Source organism: Triticum urartu, chromosome 3 (assembly GCF_003073215.2).
Source record: "Triticum urartu cultivar G1812 chromosome 3, Tu2.1, whole genome shotgun sequence".
NCBI classification, from domain to species: Eukaryota; Viridiplantae; Streptophyta; class Magnoliopsida; order Poales; family Poaceae; genus Triticum; species Triticum urartu.
Window position 1 is genome coordinate 8,179,099 of NC_053024.1, and position 21,007 is coordinate 8,200,105.

General features: G+C 48.0%; 1 protein-coding gene across 1 annotated transcript; it reads right to left on the reverse strand.

The window, feature by feature from the left end:
* Window positions 1–297: 297 nt before the first annotated feature.
* Window positions 298–17,973, reverse strand: LOC125547573. The gene is made up of 2 exons (XM_048711394.1): window positions 17,841–17,973; window positions 298–2,823 (listed from the first exon to the last, which is right to left on the reverse strand). Exon 2 carries the CDS (start codon window positions 2,790–2,792, stop codon window positions 639–641), a length of 2,154 nt encoding a protein of 717 aa, XP_048567351.1. The 5' UTR covers window positions 2,793–2,823; window positions 17,841–17,973; the 3' UTR covers window positions 298–638.
* Window positions 17,974–21,007: the final 3,034 nt, after the last annotated feature.

The window sequence follows — 21,007 nt, forward strand, 5'->3', positions numbered from 1 at the left end:
GAGCCATACATGCAGCCGAGGGAAGGACGTACGTGGAACAAACAACAACAGCGTGGCAGATACGATCAAGTCCAAAATGTTTTCTCTTATTTTCCTCTTCGCTTTCTATACAAGCCCAAATCATTTTTGATCAAAGCCCGCTGATAGAAGGGACAACAACAATTAAAAAGAAGTCCAGCAACCCATATAGGATGAACGAGATCAAATGATTCTAGGAAGAAAAAAAGATGAATGAGACCAAATTATATCTCAGCTAATGAGTTCTAGGCACTCCCAAAACTAAAATAAAATTGTAAATGTATGCCCGCTTTGTAAATGTATTCATCAGTGATGGCATCTCAATGTAGTGGAAACAGTGGTAGAGAAAATCCGATGCTTTTAGCACCATATTCCGACACACGTGCATATAAAATCATATTTGATACATTCATATCTAGACAAATTCATGACAAGAATTTTGGGATGGAGGGAGTACTATACTAAAGCATTCTGATCGAGTAACCAAACATGCAGTTATTAAAAGGACACCGGGAGCACTAGTAGACGATCTCATCCCTGTTCTTGATCCAATTGCCCTTGGCCCTCATCAGATGGATGGAGAATTAATGGAAATGGGATAAAGAACTGCTGCCCATGTTTCAACGGATATCAAAAGGTCCTTCCTCCATGAACCTCGTCCCCGCCTCTTCCTGTTCTTTTGTTTCTATTTTTCCTCGTTTGAAGTACTCCAGTAGAATGGCAGCGACGGTGATGAGCTCACCGCCGTCGCTGAGCTGCTTGGCATGAAAAAGTGCGCTGCACCGCTGGCCCGCGTAGCACAGCGTCTCCACCCACACCTGGGCGAGCAGCTCCAGCGTGCCCACTGCGTCATCTTGGACCTCCTTGCTGACGACGATCTTGGCACCAAGCTCGCATCCTTTATCCAACATGGATACGAGATGGCCTTGTGTTGTGTGATCAACACGTAGTAGCGGATAACGGCTGTTCCTCCCTGTATCCCCATAGGTCTTGAGAAATCTGGCCACCTCCTCGGGTGAGCTGTAAGGCGTAGCAGCAGCATCACGCGGACCACGCACGATGAGGCCAAAGCACACCTCGATGTAGGAATTGTGGTTGGCAGTGGGACCGAGCATGTAGGGGCGTGAGGCGAGGAGGTAGAGCATGTAGTTGGAGAGCGCCTGGACCGCCTCGGCAAGATGACTCACCCGCTTATGCTCATGCTCCTGCTCCTGCTCCTCGCTGCTGCTCGTCATGGTCATGGAGTAGATGTAGATGTTGGTGGCGATGTGCCAGACAAGGATCTTTTCTTCCACGCTCCAGGTCAGGCCCTCATACAATCCCCACCTCCTGAGCTCCGCTTGACCCCGTGAATCAAAATGTATAAGGCTGTCGTCGTCATGGCTAAAGAGCCTGAGGTCACCCCCCTTGCTCAGGATGTAGTCCACCACCAGCTCCTGGATCAAGGGCGAGACAGGGATGGAGCTCGAGTAGGCCATAGCGTTCCACCACACCTCCCTCCCCATCCAATTGGCCAGCCTGCTTCTCTTGCTGACCCTGCTGCGAGCGGCCAGCTGCAACAGGTTGTGCTGCCCCATGGAGGCCGACCAGTACCTTGCCCAGTCCGCTGCGCGGACCAGCCGGCGGACGGACAACACCATACGGCCGAGCGAACCGCTGACATGTCTTGGTACCCATGCCGCCGCCTTGAGCCACCATCTTGGCCTGCCGGCGCGTGGTGTTGTGGTGCCGGGTATGTAACGCAAGGTCTCGCGGAGGGAGTCATCCGGCCCATGACTTATGAGCAGCACGCATGCCCAACTCGAGAATAAGCCTCTCAACGCCGACACCACCTCCAGGACAAGGGCACCTACCAGCAGGACATAGGTGACAGCCACATCTACCGCCCGATGTTGATGACGATGTTGATGACGATGGAACAGCAGGAAGGCGACGGTGGTGGCCGCCGGCGAGAGCATACGGATGCAGAGGCCGTACCAAGTGTGCATCACCTCAGCCTTGGTGTACAGGACGTCGTGCATCAGGGACAGCTGCATCTCAACCACCTTGTACAAACGGCCCTCCTCCCGGAGATACGAAGCATGTCCGTATCCTGCTTCGTTGATCAGCCCCTTGATCATTTCCTTGGGAACCCCAAGCGTTCGGTGAGCCATCAGTAGGCAGTCTTCAGTGTCCCATGGACGCTTGTCTAGTATGTCTTCCAGATTGTTGCGTGAGAAAACGAAGGCCGAATGCTGTAAAGCTTGGTAGTTCTTCCCCACCGGGTTGCTGCCAGCGCACCGGAGAGCCCAGACCCTCTCCGCGTACTTGACGACACCCACCACAAACATGAGGATGCCGGCCCACCGGAGCAAGGCCGAGCCACCAACGACAACGGAGGTGTAGAAGAGGACGTAGCCGGCGGCGGTCACCTGCACGGCAAGCGTCTGCAAGTGCCGCAGCCAGAGCCGGTTGTCCTCGACGGCGTAGGCGGTGATGTTGTCCTGCCCGCCCAGATGGAGCAGCAGGAACGGCGCCCAGAAGGCCATAAGCTCGTGGTCGAGAGACCGGCTGGCGGCGGACAGGTGGCCCAGCACGTAGATGGCCGTGCCGTCGGCCAGCATGTACGCCGACCAAGCCAAGAACCTTACCGCGCCGGAGTCAACGCGCCGCCGGAATTCCGCCAGCATGAGCAGCGCCACCTGGAGCGTCAAGCTGAGCAGCACCAACGGCTGGATACCCCATTCTTTCCATGTTGCGATACCCCATTCTTTCCATGCTGCTCCTCCGGCCATATCGATGTCGATCTGCAGCTCAACCCTGCTTCTGAAATCACCACAAGTACAAATTACAGACCCGCCATTTGATTAAGGGGGAAATTGGAAATATAACACATGGAATCTAGGTTTGACACTTAATTCGTCCAACTTTCAAATAATGACACTGCAGCAACGAATTTTTTCAACATTTGACATTTTCTCCTCTTCTCTTATTTCCCAGGCCATATCCCTCTCCTTTTCTATTTATAGAGACCTAAAGTGACCATTATGTCCCTGAACCCACTTGGAAGATTACTGTGGAGTAATACTCTTGTAATTAATCAAGGCAGGAGCTACTACGAGCTCGAAAGAATGCAGCTGCTGCCGCTACGCCGGTGAGCTGCTAGTCCGGCTAGGTCCGTGGCTGATTCTACCATACGTTGCCACGGGGTACGAGGTAGACGACGCGCGGGCGCTCACCACGTCGGGAAAATATGTTTTATTAGAGCACCTGCACCCAGACCCGTCTATTTTACCATTCATTTTTCGCATAACAATCCGGGCAAGCACATTTCTCTTTTTTGTTTCTCTCACATAAAACATGTTTTGAACTTCAAACTTCCACAGCACAGCAAAGCTTTCTATCTAGAATCTGGGATAAAACTTTCAGATTTTTTTCGTCCAATATAAATATACGAATTAAGAATCTTTTGGTCAAAAAATCTTATTTTTAGAATTTATGTCGGGCCAAAAAATATGAAAGTTTTATCTCACGTTCTAGTTAGGAAGCTTTATTGTGCTGCAAAGTTTGAGATTCAAGACATGTTCTATATGAGAGAAACAAAAAGAGAAATTTACATGTAAATTGTTAGTTGTGTTGCACAAATCTCAAAACAATATTGGAGAGTTAAGATAGATGGGCCTGGGTCCAGATGCTCAAATAATCTGCATCCACCACGCCGGCGTTGCTCAGCCGGAATCCGGGAGCGATAGCGAAGCCAACGACCATGCCTCCTGCACTGGCACCCATGTACTCCGGGTGGAACTCGGCGCGGCGGCCGGCCTCGAAGTGGCTGGGAAGCTGGTTGTTGGAAATATGCCCTAGAGGCAATAATAAATTGATTATTATTATATTTCCTTGTTCATGATAATCGTTTATTATCCATGCTAGAATTGTATTGATAGGAAACTCAGATACATGTGTGGATACATAGACAACATCATGTCCCTAGTAAGCCTCTAGTTGACTAGCTCGTTGATCAATAGATGGTTACGGTTTCCTGACCATGGACATTGGATGTCGTTGATAACGGGATCACATCATTAGGAGAATGATGTAATGGACAAGACCCAATCCTAAGCCTAGCACAAGATCATGTAGTTCGTATGCTAAAGCTTTTCTAATGTCAAGTATCATTTCCTTAGACCATGAGATTGTGCAACTCCCGGATACCGTAGGAGTGCTTTGGGTGTGCCAAACGTCACAACGTAACTGGGTGGCTATAAAGGTACACTACAGGTATCTCCGAAAGTGTCTGTTGGGTTGGCACGAATCGAGACTGGGATTTGTCACTCCGTGTAAACGGAGAGGTATCTCTGGGCCCACTCGGTAGGACATCATCATAATGTGCACAATGTGATCAAGGAGTTGATCACGGGATGATGTGTTACGGAACGAGTAAAGAGACTTGCCGGTAACGAGATTGAACAAGGTATCGGGATACCGACGATCGAATCTCGGGCAAGTATCGTACCGCTAGACAAAGGGAATTGTATACGGGATTGATTAAGTCCTTGACATCGTGGTTCATCCGATGAGATCATCGTGGAACATGTGGGAGCCAACATGGGTATCCAGATCCCGCTGTTGGTTATTGACCGGAACGTCTCGGTCATGTCTGCATGTCTCCCGAACCCGTAGGGTCTACACACTTAAGGTTCGATGACGCTAGGGTTATAGGGAATAGTATACGTGGTTACCGAATGTTGTTCGGGAGTCCCGGATGAGATCCCGGACGTCACGAGGAGTTCCGGAATGGTCCGGAGGTAAAGATTTATATATGGGAAGTCCTGTTTTGGTCACCGGAAAAGTTTCGGGGTTTATCGGTAACGTACCGGGACCACCGGGAGGGTCCCGGGGGTCCACCAAGTGGGGCCACAAGCCCCGGAGGGCTGCATGGGCCAAGTGTGGGAGGGGACCAGCCCCAGGTGGGCTGGTGCGCCCCCCACAAGGGCCCAAGGCGCCTAAGGGGAGGAGGGGGGGGCAAACCCTAGGGCAGATGGGCCTTAGGGCCCATGCCTGGTGCGGCTCCCTCTCCCCCTCCACCTGGCCGCCACCCAGATGGGATCTGGGGGCTGCCGCCACCCCTAGGGAGGGAACCCTAGGTGGGGGCGCAGCCCCTCCCCTTCTCCTATATATACTTGAGGTTTGGGCTGCCCAAGACACATGAGTTCCTCTCCTTCTTGGCGCAGCCCTACCCCTCTCCCTCCTCGTCTCTTGCGGTGCTTGGCGAAGCCCTGCTGGAGTACCACGCTCCTCCACCACCACCACGCCGTTGTGCTGCTGCTGGATGGAGTCTTCCTCAACCTCTCCCTCTCTCCTTGCTGGATCAAGGCATGGGAGACGTCACCGGGCTGTACATGTGTTGAACGCGGAGGTGCCGTCCGTTCGGCACTAGGATCTCCGGTGATTTGGATCACGACGAGTACGACTCCTTCAACCCCGTTCTCTTGAACGCTTCCGCTTAGCGATCTACAAGGGTATGTAGATGCACTCTCCTTCCCCTCGTTGCTGGTTTCTCCATAGATAGATCTTGGTGACACGTAGGAAAATTTTGAATTTCTGCTACGTTCCCCAACAGTGGTATCAGAGCTAGGTCTATGCGTAGGTTCTATGCACGAGTAGAACACAAATTGTTGTGGCCGTCGATTTTGTCAATTTGCTTGCCGTTACTAGTCTTATCTTGATTCGGCGGCATCGTGGGATGAAGCGGCCCGGACCGACCTTACACGTACTCTTACGTGAGACTGGTTCCACCGACTGACATGCACTAGTTGCATAAGGTGGCTAGTGGGTGTCTGTCTCTCCCACTTTAGTCGAATCGGATTCGATGAAAAGGGTCCTTATGAAGGGTAAAAAGCAATTGGCATATCACGTTGTGGTTTTTGCGTAGGTAAGAAACGTTCTTGCTAGAAACCCTTAGCAGCCATGTAAAACATGCAAGCAACAATTAGAGGACGTCTAACTTGTTTTTGCAGGGTATGCTATGTGATGTGATATGGCCAAGAAGAATGTGATGAATGATATGTGATGTATGGGATTGATCATGTTCTTGTAATAGGAATCACGACTTGCATGTCGATGAGTATGACAACCGGCAGGAGCCATAGGAGTTGTCTTTATTTATTATATGACCTGCATGTCATTGAACAACGCCATGTAATTACTTTACTTTATTGCTAACCGGTAGCCATAGTAGTAGAAGTAATAAGTTGGCGAGACAACTTCATGAAGACATGATGATGGAGATCATGGTGTCATGCCGGTGACAAGATGATCATGGAGCCCCAAGATGGAGATCAAAGGAGCTATATGATATTGGCCATATCATGTCACTGTTTTTTTTATTGCATGTGATGTTTATCATGTTTTTGCATCTTATTTGCTTAGAATGACGGTAGTAAATAAGATGATCCCTCATTAAAATTTCAAGAAAGTGTTCCCCCTAACTGTGCACCGTTGCGAAAGTTCGTCGTTTCGAAGCACCACGTGATGATCGGGTGTGATAGATTCTTACGTTCACATACAACGCGTGTAAGCCAGATTTACACACGCGAAACACTTAGGTTGACTTGACGAGCCTAGCATCTACAGACATGGCCTCGGAACACAAGAGACCGAAAGGTCGAGCATGAGTCGTATGGTAGATATGATCAACATGAAGATGTTCACCGATGATGACTAGTCCGTCTCACGTGATGATCAGACACGGCCTAGTTGACTCGGATCATGTAATCACTTAGATGACTAGAGGGATGTCTATCTGAGTGGGAGTTCATAAGATGAACTTAATTATCCTGAACATAGTCAAAAGGTCTTCGCAAATTATGTCGTAGCTCGCGCTTCAGTTCTACTGTTTAGATATGTTCCTAGAGAAAATTTAGTTGAAAGTTGATAGTAGCAATTATGCGGACTAGGTCCGTAAACGGAGGATTGTCCTCATTGCTTCATAGAAGGCTTATGTCCTTAATGCACCGCTCAGTGTGCTAAACCTCGAACATCGTCTGTGGATGTTGCGAACATCTGACATACACATTTTGATAACTACGTGATAGTTCAGTTAAACGGTTTAGAGTTGAGGCACCGGAGACGTTTTGAAACGTCACGAAACATATGAGATGTTTCGAGGGCTGAAATTGGAATTTCAGGCTCGTGCCCACGTCAAGAGGTATAAGACCTCCGACGATTTTCTTAGCCTGCAAACTAAGGGAGAAAAGCTCAATCGTTGAGCTTGTGCACAGATTGTCTGAGTACAACAATCGCTTGAATCGAGTGGGAGTTAATCTTCCAGATAAGATAGTGACGTTTCTCCGAGGTCATTACCACCGAGCTGCTAGAGCTTCGTGATGAACTATAATATATCAGGGACATATATGATGATCCTTGAGATATTCGCGATGTTTGACACCACAAAAGTAGAAATCAAGAAGGAGCATCAATTGTTGATGGTTGGTGAAACCACTAGTTTCAAGAAGGGCAAGGGCAAGAAGGGATACTTCATGAAACGGCAAATCAGCTGCTGCTCTAGTGAAGAAACCCAAGGTTGAACCCAAACCCGAGACTAAGTGCTTCTGTAATAAGGGGAACAGCCACTGGAGCAGAATTACCCTAGATACTTGGTAGATGAGAAGGCTGGCAAGGTCGATAGAAGTATATTGGATATACATTGTGTTAATGTGTACTTTACTAGTACTCCTAGTAGCATCATGGTATTAGATACTGGTTCGGTTGCTAAGTGTTAGTAAACTCAAAATAAAAGGTTGCGGAGTAAAGGAGACTAGCTAAAGGTGAGCTGGCGATATGTGTTGGATGTTTTTCCAAGCTTGATGTGATCAAGCATCGCACGCTCCCTCTACCATCGAGATTGGTGTTTGCGTTGAGCATAGACATGATTGGATTATGTCTATCGCAATACGGTTATTCATTTAAGGAGAATAATGGTTACTCTGTTTATTTGAATAACACCTTCAATGGTCTTGCGCCTAAAATGAATGGTTTATTGAATCTCGATCGTATTAATACACATGTTCATGCCAAAAGATATAAGATAGTAATGATAGTACCACCTACTTGTGGCACTACCGCGTAAAGTCATATCGGTATAAAACGCATGAAGAAGCTCCATGTTGATGGATCTTTGGGCTCACTTGTTTTGAAAAATTTAAGACATGCGAACCATGTCTATTGGTGTGTATGCATGAAGAAACTCCATGCAAATGGACCGTTTGGACTCACTTGATTTTGAATCACTTGAGACATGCAAATCATACCACATGGGCAAGATGACTGAAAGCCTCGTTTTCAGTAAAATGGAACTAGAAAGCAACTTGTTGGAAGTAATACATTTTGATGTGTGCAGTCCAATGAGTGCTGAGGCGTGTAGTGGATATTGTTATGTTCTTACTTCACAGATGATTTGAGTAGATGTTGAGTATATTTACTTGATGAATCACGAGTCTGAATTATTGAAAGGTTCAAGTAATTTCAGGATGAAGTTGAAAGATCGTCGTGACAAGAGGATAAAAGATCTATGATATGATCATAGAGATGAATATCTGAATTACGAGTTTGGCACAGAATTAAGACATTGTGGAAATTGTTTCACAACCAATACAGCCTGGAACACCATAGTGTGATGGTGTGTCCGAACATCATAACTGCACCCTATTGGATATGATGCATACCATGATGTCTCTTATCGAATTACCACGATAGTTTATGGGTTAGGCATTAGAAACAACCACATTCACTTTAAATAGGGCACCACGTAATTCCGATGAGATGACACCGTATGAACTATGGTTTAGAGAAACCTAAGCTGTCATTTCTTAAAAGTTTGGGGCTGCGATGCTTATGTGAAAAGTTTCAGGCTGATAAGCTCGAACCCAAAGCGGATAAATGCATATTCACAGGACACCCAAAACAGTTGGGTATACCTCCTGTCTCAGATCCGAAAGCAATAAGGGATTGTTTCTAGAATCGGGTCCTTTCTCGAGGAAAAGTTTCTCTCGAAAGAATTGAGTGGGAGGATGGTGGACACTTGATGAGGTTACTGAACCGTCTCTTCAACTAGTGTGTGGCAGGGCACAGGGAGTTGTTCCTGTGGCACCTACACCAATTGAAGTGGAAGCTTATGATAGTGATCATGAAACTTCAGATCAAGTCACTACCAAACCTCGTAGGACGACAAGGATGCGTACTACTTTAGAGTGGTACGTATTCCTATCTTGGAAGTCATGTTGCTAGACAACAATGAACCTACGAGCTATGGAGAAGCGATGGTGGGCCCAAATTCCGATAAATGGCTCGAGGCCATAAAATCCGAGAGAGGATCCATGTATGAAAACAAAGTGTAGACTTTGGCAGAACGGCTCGATGGTCGTAAGGCTGTTGAGTACAGATGGATTTTAAAAGGAAGACGGACAATGATGGTAAATGTTACCATTAAGAAAGCTCGACTTGTTGTTAAGATGTTTCCCGACAAGTTCAAGGAGTTGACTACGGCGAGACTTTCTCACTCGTAGCGATGCTAAGAGTCCGTTGGAATTATATTAGCAGTCACTGCATTATTTATGAAATCTTGCAGATAGGATGTCAAAACATTGTTTCCTCGACGATTTTCTTGAGGAAAGGTTGTATGTGATACAATCGGAAGGTTTTGTCAATCCTGAAAGATGCTAATAAATATGCAAAGCTCTAGCAATCCTTCTAAGGACTGGAGTAAGAATCTCGGAGTTGGAATGTACGCTTTGATGAGATGATCAAAGCTTTTGGGTGTATACAAAGTTTATGAGAAACTTGTATTTCCAAAGAAGTGAGTGGGAGCGCTATAAAATTTCTGATGAGTATATGTTGTTGACATATTGTTGATCGGAAATGATGTAGAATTTCTGGAAAGCATATAGGGTTATTTGAAAAGTGTTTTTCAATGGAAAACCTGGATTAAGCCACTTGAACATTGAGCATCAAGATCTATAAGGATAGATCAAAACACTTAATGGTACTTTCAAATGAGCACATATCTTGACATAATCTTGAAGGTGTTCAAGATGGATCAGTCAAAGAAGGAGTTCTTGCCTGAGTTGTAAGGTATGAAGTTAAGGCTTAAAGCTCGACCACGGCAGAATAAAGAGGAAGGACGAAGGTCGTCCCTTATGCTTTTGTCATAGGCTCTATACGGTATGCCATGCTGAGTACCGCACCTGATGTGTGCCTTGCCACATGTCTGGCAAGAGGGTACAAAGGTGATCTAGGAGTAGATCACCAGATAGCGGTCTAAATTATCCTTAGAGGAATAAGGATATGTTTCTCGGTTATGGAGGTGATAAAGAGTTCGACGTAAAGAGTTACGTCGATGCAAGCTTAACACCTATCCGGATAGCTCTGAGTAGAGATACCGGATACGTATAATGGAGCAACAATTTAGAATAGCTCCAAGTAGAATAGTTATTTGAAATGGCTCCAAATGTAGCGTAGTAGTTGCATCTACAAGATGACACGGAAATTTGCGAAGTACATACGGATCTGAATGTTGCAGACCCGTTGACTGAAACCTCTCTCACAAGCATAACATGATCAAACCTAGAACTCTTTGGGTGTTAGTCACATGGGGATGTGAACTTGAGTGTTAATCACATATCGATGTGAACTGGATTATTATCTCTAGTGCAAGTGGGAGACTGTTGGAAATATGCCCTAGAGGCAATAATAAATTGATTATTATTATATTTCCTTGTTCATGATAATCGTTTATTATCCATGCTAGAATTGTATTGATAGGAAACTCAGATACATGTGTGGATACATAGACAACACCATGTCCCTAGTAAGCCTCTAGTTGACTAGCTCGTTGATCAATAGATGGTTACGGTTTCCTGACCATGGACATTGGATGTCGTTGATAACGGGATCACATCATTAGGAGAATGATGTAATGGACAAGACCCAATCCTAAGCCTAGCACAAGATCATGTAGTTCGTATGCTAAAGCTTTTCTAATGTCAAGTATCATTTCCTTAGACCATGAGATTGTGCAACTCCCGGATACCGTAGGAGTGCTTTGGGTGTGCCAAACGTCACAACGTAACTGGGTGGCTATAAAGGTACACTACAGGTATCTCCGAAAGTGTCTGTTGGGTTGGCACGAATCGAGACTGGGATTTGTCACTCCGTGTAAACGGAGAGGTATCTCTGGGCCCACTCTGTAGGACATCATCATAATGTGCACAATGTGATCAAGGAGTTGATCACGGGATGATGTGTTACGGAACGAGTAAAGAGACTTGCCAGTAACGAGATTGAACAAGGTATCGGGATACCGACGATCGAATCTCGGGCAAGTATCGTACCGCTAGACAAAGGGAATTGTATACGGGATTGATTAAGTCCTTGACATCGTGGTTCATCCGATGAGATCATCGTGGAACATGTGGGAGCCAACATGGGTATCCAGATCCCGCTGTTGGTTATTGACCGGGGAGTTATCTCGGTCATGTCTGCATGGTTCCCGAACCCGTAGGGTCTACACACTTAAGGTTCGATGACGCTAGGGTTATAGGGAATAGATATACGTGGTTACCGAATGTTGTTCGGAGTCCCGGATGAGATCCCGGACGTCACGAGGAGTTCCGGAATGGTCCGGAGGTAAAGATTTATATATGGGAAGTCCTGTTTTGGTCACCGGAAAAGTTTCGGGGTTTATCGGTAACGTACCGGGACCACCGGGAGGGTCCCGGGGGTCCACCAAGTGGGGCCACAAGCCCCGGAGGGCTGCATGGGCCAAGTGTGGGAGGGGACCAGCCCCAGGTGGGCTGGTGCACCCCCCACAATGGCCCAAGGCGCCTAAGGGGAGGAGGGGGGCAAACCCTAGGGCAGATGGGCCTTAGGGCCCATGCCTGGTGCGCCTCCCTCTCCCCCTCCACCTGGCCGCCACCCAGATGGGATCTGGGGGCTGCCGCCACCCTAGGGAGGGAACCCTAGGTGGGGGCGCAGCCCCTCCCCTTCCCCTATATATACTTGAGGTTTGGGCTGCCCAAGACACATGAGTTCCTCTCCTTCTTGGCGCAGCCCTACCCCTCTCCCTCTCGTCTCTTGCGGTGCTTGGCGAAGCCCTGCTGGAGTACCACGCTCCTCCACCACCACCACGCCATTGTGCTGCTGCTGGATGGAGTCTTCCTCAACCTCTCCCTCTCTCCTTGCTGGATCAAGGCATGGGAGATGTCACCGGGCTGTACGTGTGTTGAACGCGGAGGTGCCGTCCGTTCGGCACTAGGATCTCCGGTGATTTGGATCACGACGAGTACGACTCCTTCAACCCCGTTCTCTTGAACGCTTCCGCTTAGTATGTAGATGCACTCTCCTTCCCCTCGTTGCTGGTTTCTCCATATATAGATCTTGGTGACACGTAGGAAAATTTTGAATTTCTGCTACGTTCCCCAACACTGGTAGCTACACAAATCCAGGAACCCTCCACCACCGCCGACGCTGCCGTAGCAGGCAGCAGCTAGAGGAGTCCGAGGAGCGAGCAGAGGCCGCCCGCGAGTGAATTGCAGAAAACCACCACATTTGGGGTTAGCTTTGCGGAAAACTACCTAGTCCCTAATTATTTGCAAAACGCACCGCGGATTCAGTAAACTTGTTGCAAATAGCACTGATAAGGTGATCTGGCCCGTTTGATCACTTTCTGACAAGTGGGGTCTGATTGTAAGAAGCTGACTTGGCAAAGTTTTGACATACAGGCCCCTGGATCTGAAAAGAAAAAGCAATCAGAGCCCCCCTGCTTCGACCCCGTCTGGATCGGGAGAGCCAGAGCCCCCGAGCTAGCCACCCCCCGTGCCACTCCGACGACCTCGTCGCCGGCGACCACCGCTGCCCTGTCCACCATCTCCTTCCTCCTCCCTTTTCTTTTCTTCTCCACTGCTGCCTCGTCTACCATCGGCGACGGCCAGAAAGGCGAGAGGTGAGGCCGCGTTGGCCGGGATTGATGACGCGGGTCGCCATGGCTGTGGATCTTGCCGTCGCGCGCCCTCGCGCCCGTGACGCGCGCAGAGAGAGGAGAGGAGGAGGTGTTCCCCGGCGAGGCCGACCTCGTCGGCGCAGACAGCCACGCAGTGGAGGAGGTCCCTGCGAAGAGCTCCTCGACAGTGCCGGTCGGGTCGGGCCCGTGCGCCGCCGTGCGGTTGGAGCCGGGCGGTTGCTCGACCATGGCCTCGACCGTGCTTGGAGAGCAGCAGGGGATACAAGCCGTCGCGGATTCCGACGCTGTCGACATGGCCGTGGCTGCCAACGGCTGGGCTAGGTAGGGGCGAGGTGCGGGTCGTCCCAGAGGAGAAGGAAAGAAAATGGGAGGAGGATGGCGGGGCAGCGGTGGTCGCAGGCGTGCTTGTCGGCTGCGGCGAGGTCGCCGGCCCTCCGCCCAGCGCGTCGCTCCAGCGTCGCCGGCCAAGCAGCGCGGCGGAGGCCATGAACCCGACGCCCAGCGCGCCTCTGCCCGAGGGGTGGGGGGCTGATTGCTTTTCAGTTTTAGATCAAGGGGTGTGTGTGTAAATTTTTTGCTCTTACAATCTGACCCCACTTGTCAGAAAGTGATCAAACGGGCCAGATCACCTCATCAGTGCTATTTGCAACAAGTTTACCGAATCCGCGGTGCGTTTTGCAAATAATTAGGGACTAGGTACTTTTCCGCAAAGCTAACCCCAAATGTGGTGGTTTTCTGCAATTCACTCGGCCGCCCGCACGGTGCCCTGCTCCTGTTCGTCCTACTCCTGGCCGGCGCGGTGGCCGCCAAGACAGCGCCGGAGGAACCCACATTGCCCTCCACAACTCCCCTTCGCCGCGTCAACCGACGCTGGGGCAGCTGCGGTCGCCGGGGTGGGGGTCAAATCCAACTCGGTGCTGGTGGCATTGCTGGACTTGCACTACGCGGAGCTGGCGGAGCTGGTGGAGAAGGCCCTGCTGATCCAGACGCTAGAGGACGCCGTCGGGAGGCACAACGTCACCATCTTCGCGCCGCGGAATAAGACGCTGGAGCGGGACCTCGACCCGGAGTTCAAGCGCTTCCTGCTCGAGCCCCGGAACCTCAAGTCGGTCTAGTCGCTGCTCCTCTTCCACGTCCTCCCCTCCCGCCACCCCGCGGGCTCATGGCCCGCGGCCCACCACCTCACCCTCTCCGGCGAGGAGATCGAGCTCGCCATGGGCACCAATGGCGTCGCGCACGCCGCCATCACGCGCCCAGACGCGGTGCTTAGGCCGGGCGGGGTTATCCACGGCATCAAGCGCCTTCTTGTGCGGCGGTTGAAGTCCCAGTTAGGCGATTAATTAAAACGGATTTGATCACATGTACTCCCTCCGTTCCAAAATATTTCCTCTGTCCCATAATATAAGAACGTTTTTAACACTACACTAGTGTTAAAAACGTTCTTATATTATGGGACGGAGAGAGTATTTGACTTCCATTTGTTAAAAAATGGATGTATCTATATACTAAAACATGTCTAGATACATCTATATATTAACAAATGAAAGTCATGTGTTGTGGAACGGAGGGAGTAGAGTGGAGTGATCTGCCAGCTAGCTAGCGTGATTCCCCACTAATTGAGATGATTGATTACTGGTGCAGTTTCCCCACTAAAGATGGGATGGAGGGGCTGTTTTTTGGGAAGTCCCAAAAAAAAAAAATTGGAAGTGAGAGGGCTTTTGGGCACGGGCTAACAACGGAGATTTACGGGGTGCCTTAACACTAATTAACCTCTCCTTCTTGATTTTCAGGAAGTGGGGCCTTTCCTCTTTCTAACCCCATTCAAACTATGCCACATGTGCCAGTCCGTAAACCCTGTAAATTTCTGCCCGTGTGTGTAGCATCGCCGATCGGTTAGATAGGTGTTTTTCCCTCAAACTGCTACTTTTTGGAACTTGAGTTTTTTTGGTCTTAGGACTGAAATGAGAATGTTGAAAAAGGAGTGAACGAATGAGTATCAACCCAGATCTTCACAAGTAGAATATAAAAGCTGAGTGCAGAACTAATTAAGCACAAGAGAACCCCAGCCTTTGGATATTGGGTTTGACGGCTACCATCTCACAGATGGTTGACTGTGTGACTCTAGTAAGAACTCTGAACAAACATGGCGGATGTGATGGAAAAAAGAGCAAACAAACAAACCCCTCCCATAAACCCCGACACTAATTTGAGATCGAGGGAGGATGGAGACGGTCAGGTTGGGAACTTCTGAGAGGCCGGCCGGTAAGATCTAGATCTTCTGAGCAGCTAGCGTAACAAGTTGAGCAGCATAACAAGTGAGATCTAAAATGAATTCAAGGCAGCAAAATCACGCATGCGACAAGAGCATTTGCAACTGGAAAAAAATCTTTATGGAAACTAATTACCAGACGAGGCTTGCCTGCTCCGCCCATATGCACCGATCCGTGCTTCCGCTCCACTCGTTTTCAATCCAACTGCCTCGCGTAATTTTTCCTCCCACTTGTCTATTTTTTAGCCAAAAATAGGAAAACCAACCCCGTATTTCTGTTTGCCTTCTCCCTCCCGTAATACTCGCACCGGCCGCATTAAATCTTGATGGAAATTTCTGCTAATCTCACAATATAGCACGCCAACATACAAAGGCCTGCTCGCCAAAGTTTAGACTAGCCACAATAGAGAGTAACATACACATATCCCTAGGCTATACTACTACCTTTATAATGGGTAGTAACATAATTGTGGTGTCATGCAAAGATTCATTTATTAGGTTATAAACTCATATTGCATTGGGACATGTGATGTTACAGTAACTAGCTAAGGCCCTGTTTGGTTCATAAGTCCTAGGACTTTTTTTAGTCCCAATTTATAAGTCTCAAGTCTCTAAAAAGTCCCTATATGTTTGGTTTGTGGGACTTAACATGGACTAAAAGGCCATACTACACCTATAAGTCCCTATAAGTCTCTCCTTGAGAGTCTTATTTCATAAGTCTCAAATGCCCATTTTAAGTCCAAGTCCCTTCTGTTTGGTTTAGATGGGACTTATAGAGACTTTTTTAAGTCCCTACATCAATAAGTCTCTGTAAACAAACAACCTCTAAGTTACTCAAACTATCCCTCTTCGCATTAACTAATTGCCATATAAGCAAATTTGCTGAGTTAAACTCGATGTTACTGCTAAAGTTACTTTCACTGTGGCTAGTCTTTGAGTTCTTCCCGGCGGTCATCGTTGTATTGAAAACGGTACATGCATCGGAGCATATGGGGGGCGTTGTATTGAAAACGGTACATGCATCCGAGCATATGGGGGGCGTTGTAACGAGGAATCCTCCTTGAATGATGAATCCACTCGTTTTCAATCCACCGTTGTAATGATAAATCTTGTCTCGTATGGTACATGCATCCCTCCGTCCACAAGTACTTCCCTGCGGTCAACGTTGGGGAGGTAGAGCCAGGTGGTCGTGCTCGGCATCGCCGACGCCCACGGTCGGCCGTGCCGAGGACGCCGTCTCCTACAACCTCACCCCACCACTGTCCACAGTCGTTTTTCTTGATTTCTTGCGCCATGGCGTGCAGCACTCGAGAAGACCAGAAGCTCCGCTCAGCGTGCAGCATCGGCGAAGCTCAGTACGGTGTCGACCTCACACTCAATGGAGGTGCTCATCAACGACGTGTTGCGCGTCCCTCGGGGTGTGCGTTCGGTTAATACGGTTATTCGGGTTACGAATAAATACGGTATGAAATACCAGTACGGTTTGGTTTCGATAAATTCCAAAGTACTCCCTCCGTTTCAAAATAGATAACTTAATTTTGTATTAATTTTAGTACAAAGTTAGTATAATCAACCTGTGATTGAGTTGGTTAGGTGGACAGTGGTATCCCCAACCCATCAGGGCTCAAATTCTGGTGCTCGCATTATTCCTGGATTGAGGTGCTCATAGGGATAGGGTATGCGTGTGTGCGTTCATAGGGATGAGTGTATGCGCGTGTATATGAGCGCTTGTGTCTGTACTGATGCTTAAAAAAAAGTTGGGTCATTTATTTTGAAACGGAGGGAGTATTACCCATGAGAATTTTTTTTACATTCATATGCGTAAATGGTTATCTCTCCAGCTAGCGGGTTGCAAGATTGATCACATTGCACAAATTGCACATGCATTGCATCCGTTCATGCATATGCCCCTCCTTCATGGATTGATGGTACATGCATGTGCAAATCAAATTATGTACTCATTCGCAAAAGAAAAATCAAATCAAATTGTGTGCTATGGCGTGCGCGTGTTGAGCAGTACGTAGTAGATGAACCTGATCGATAGCTTTTTGCGCTCGATCGGGGGCAAAAAAAAAGGAATTGCGACTTAGCTGTTTGCGTACGCAAGTAGTGGCTTGCGCGCTAGACGGAATCGATCCAAACTGATTGACCACGTCTCACGCTCGATGGTTCGTTCCCGGTAGGTAGGATTGGCGATGGTAAATTGTGGTGGTCATGGTAGAGTTGCCGGGTATCTCCGTTCCAAAATATAAGGACGTTTTTTACACTAGCACGTTCTCTCTTCATCCCAAAATATAAGAACGTTTGGGAGTGGTTTTTAGGTCTCTATCCCATGGTAAACTGGGGGTTGGATGGTAAAGGGGTGGAGTATTACATTGTGGTGGCCACGTTCATCCTCACACACGGAGGATGCTGCATGCAGGAAATTAATGGAGTTCATTTGCAAATGCATCCACGCACGAGTAATAAGTAACAGATAATGTGGGCAAGCAATATGCGGAATCTGATGTAACAAACTGTTGTTACAAAGCCATAATATACACAAGGGTATATACGTACACGAGGGCGCTCCTGCTGCCGGACTCGAAGAATGGCGGAGAGCTGCCTGCCTGGGATTCGCAAAGGAGGTGTGGATGGATGCAGGGGCAGAAGCATGCATGTGTGGAGGTGTTGATGCGTAGGAGGGGGGAGAGCTGTGTGCTTGCCCTCGTCTGAAAAAGAAACTGTGGAGATCGATATGATCAGCAGCGGCAAGGAATGAAGGAAACTCTTCCTGACCTGCAGGCAAAGAAAGCATCCTGCAGCTAGCCCGCTCCCTGCGCCAAAGAACAGTTCTGCATCACCAGTGGCCGGCCAGTGGGGTCTTCGTTTACTTGCCGCTGGGTCTTCGTTCCAATACAAACATCATTGCTTGAAGCAAGCATCACCAGTGGGCCTCAGATCTCGCGCTGATAGCAGCAGCGGATTTGAAAAAAAAAAAGCGTGGATCATGGCACTAGAGCGGTGACATGGAACACACTGTAGCTTGTAATAGAAAATGTCCAAGTAGAACATAGGAGAATGCCACTCGCGTTTGGTGGCGCACACTTATGTTTGATAATCTCTTGGATTTTTTATGTGGCGTGTGAATTGAAGACAAGTGAGGTTCATTATCTTGGAAGAGATAAATGATGACACTACTTGCCAGTCACTTAATTTCTCGTGGTTTGGTTTGTAAAATCTTTCGTGCTTGTAGAAAAGAAAGAGGGGAAGAAACATTCCTTCGATCCAGCCGGCCGGCCGCAGCGCCGCCGATTCCACCCGTCAACGACACCCAGAGCTCGCAGAGCACAACCGTCGCTCGCTGCCGGCCAATCACCCGTTCGCCGCTGCCGCGTCTCCCAACCGCTCGTCGTCGTGCGGGCACAATTGAAAAGCACAAGGAAAAAAATGAGGTGACAGGTACCAAAACCCATGAATAGAAACCGTCACGGTAAATTGAGAAAATAAAATTACGACGCTGGACCAGTCACACCAACAGGTCCGATAGAGCCAACCGGCAACCAGGCGGTCACTAGTCCGACCCGGGTGCAGAATTTGTTATTCTACACCTATATACATAGGGAAACAACTGTTCTCGGCCGGCTGATAATCACAATGCGTCCACCATCTTCGTTGCGTGCCGCTGATAATCACAATGCGTCCACCATCTCCGTTGCGTGCCACGCGTCCTCAGCATAGAGGCAAGTGCAAGCACCTATTTCAACAACAATGGTGTTGTTGTAAATCTTGGCGGGAACGACCACTGTGATGTGACGCGGCTTTGTTTTGAAGAAATATAGTCTTGCAACAAGTCCTTTGTTGCAAAAAATAAAATCCGCAACAAGACGTTGCTGCAGAAAAACTCTACAAGAAAAAATCCGCAGCAAGATGTCTATTGCAAAGAAACCCGCAACAAGACGTATGTTGCTGAAAATTCTGCAACAAGATGTCTGTTGCAAGAAATTTTCGCAATAAAGAATGTGTTGCAATGGTGGATGGTAACATTCGGCCACTCGATGCGTCAATCCAACAGCTCGCATCCGGCCAATCTTTTAAAAAGATCAGCCGGTGGACGCGTAGCGCGCCCCATATACATATGTTTGTTTTGTCATTTGTTACTGGCTTTTCGCAAAAGAGCTTAAAATAGAAAAAACATGAGACATATATGTCTTTGTACGAGAGTATTATCTTTACTGGAGTACTAGTAGAATGCCCGTGCGTTGTTACGGGCTACAATACATATAAATAAATTATACAGATAACTAAGGTGGTTTCCAAGGTCAAATCTTATTTCTTCCTCATACGTCTTAGCTAGACTATGTAGGGGAAATGTAATTGTTGTCGCTTATCTTCAATAGGCAAGCCTAACAGAAAAACCCCACCCCACGATGCACCTTCCTTTTGCCTGTCGGACCCTTCCCTTCTCCCTCCCCTCCCCGCTCAGTTTTCCGCTGGAGCCCTCTCCTTTAAAATCTGATGATGCCCACCTCACCTTCCCCATGGCACCCTCTTTCCTTCAGACCGTACTTCCCCATGGACCGCCAATGAGGACTCCCCCGCCAGCTGCCCTGCTTTCCGCCCTGATCCCTTCCCCACGTGTTTGTGCTGGTTCGCCACCGCAATAAGGGGGAGGAGGCGTGCATCGCCCATGACGCCCTCGAGCCAGGAAGGCAGATACGATGTCTCTTAAGTTGAATATTATGCATTACCACGAAACTAAAATATGATGTTCATTGTTGGGCATGTAACTGATACGCCATCGTGTTCGTTATTAACTCTTAAAGCAATCAATGCATGTACCCTTCTATCATAACCACAAAATTATAACTCGGTGAAAAAATGTGAACCACTCGCTCATGAAATATGTTGCAAAGCTCTAATGAAATGTAATTTGCCACATTTTCTAAAGTTGGAAAATTATTCCGCTCAAATATACGGAACTGAGCAGACCAGCCATAACCCCTATCCTGAACAGACCCCCATCCTGTACAGATGTAACGTGACAGGTGAGCCCAAGGTTTTAGTACGTGGAGGTGAGCCCAAGGTTTTTTAGTATGAGCCAAATGTTTTAGTATATACTTGTAGTCAAGCCCGTGCGTTGCAACGGGATAAAAATAATATGGTACACCCCTATCCTAAAGCATGGCTCAGAACGCACCACAACTTCACTTCCTCTATTTGAACATGGCACTCCATTTAGAAATGGTAGCTAGTTCAAAATTAATCAGCCCATATACTATCTTGTTAATTCCTGTAAAAATAGATTAAGAGGTTAATTAATTAGTCAACCCTTTGAATAGTAATTCTCACCTTTTGTGATATTTGGATTGGATGGTGAACTTCAGAAACTCACCTCATCTCCCCTTCTTCCTAACGTATACCCCCTTCGCTAGTCTCATGAAGACGAGATCTCTGAAGAATCAACATAGTACCTGTAGAAAGAAAATAGTTATGTACCAGTAGGAAGCAACCCTATGCATGTCCTCACTCTCATATGCCCGTGCGTTGCAACGGGAAAAAACAAATCATCGCATGTTCCAAGTGACCCATCGGTGTTACCACTCTCTTTGCCATCGTGGTCATGTTGTCCATCTATTCATGACGAACACGATCAATCTCAGGTAATGAGCCTGATCGTCACACTCTAGCACACACCTTTAGCAATCCCATCATGTGCCTCGCAACAGAAAAAATTATCCCTACTC

Coding starts and splice junctions, on each gene's coding strand:
- LOC125547573 (XM_048711394.1), bottom strand. CDS start 2,792: ATGGCCGGAGGAGCAGCATGGAAAGAATGGGGTATCGCAACATGGAAA.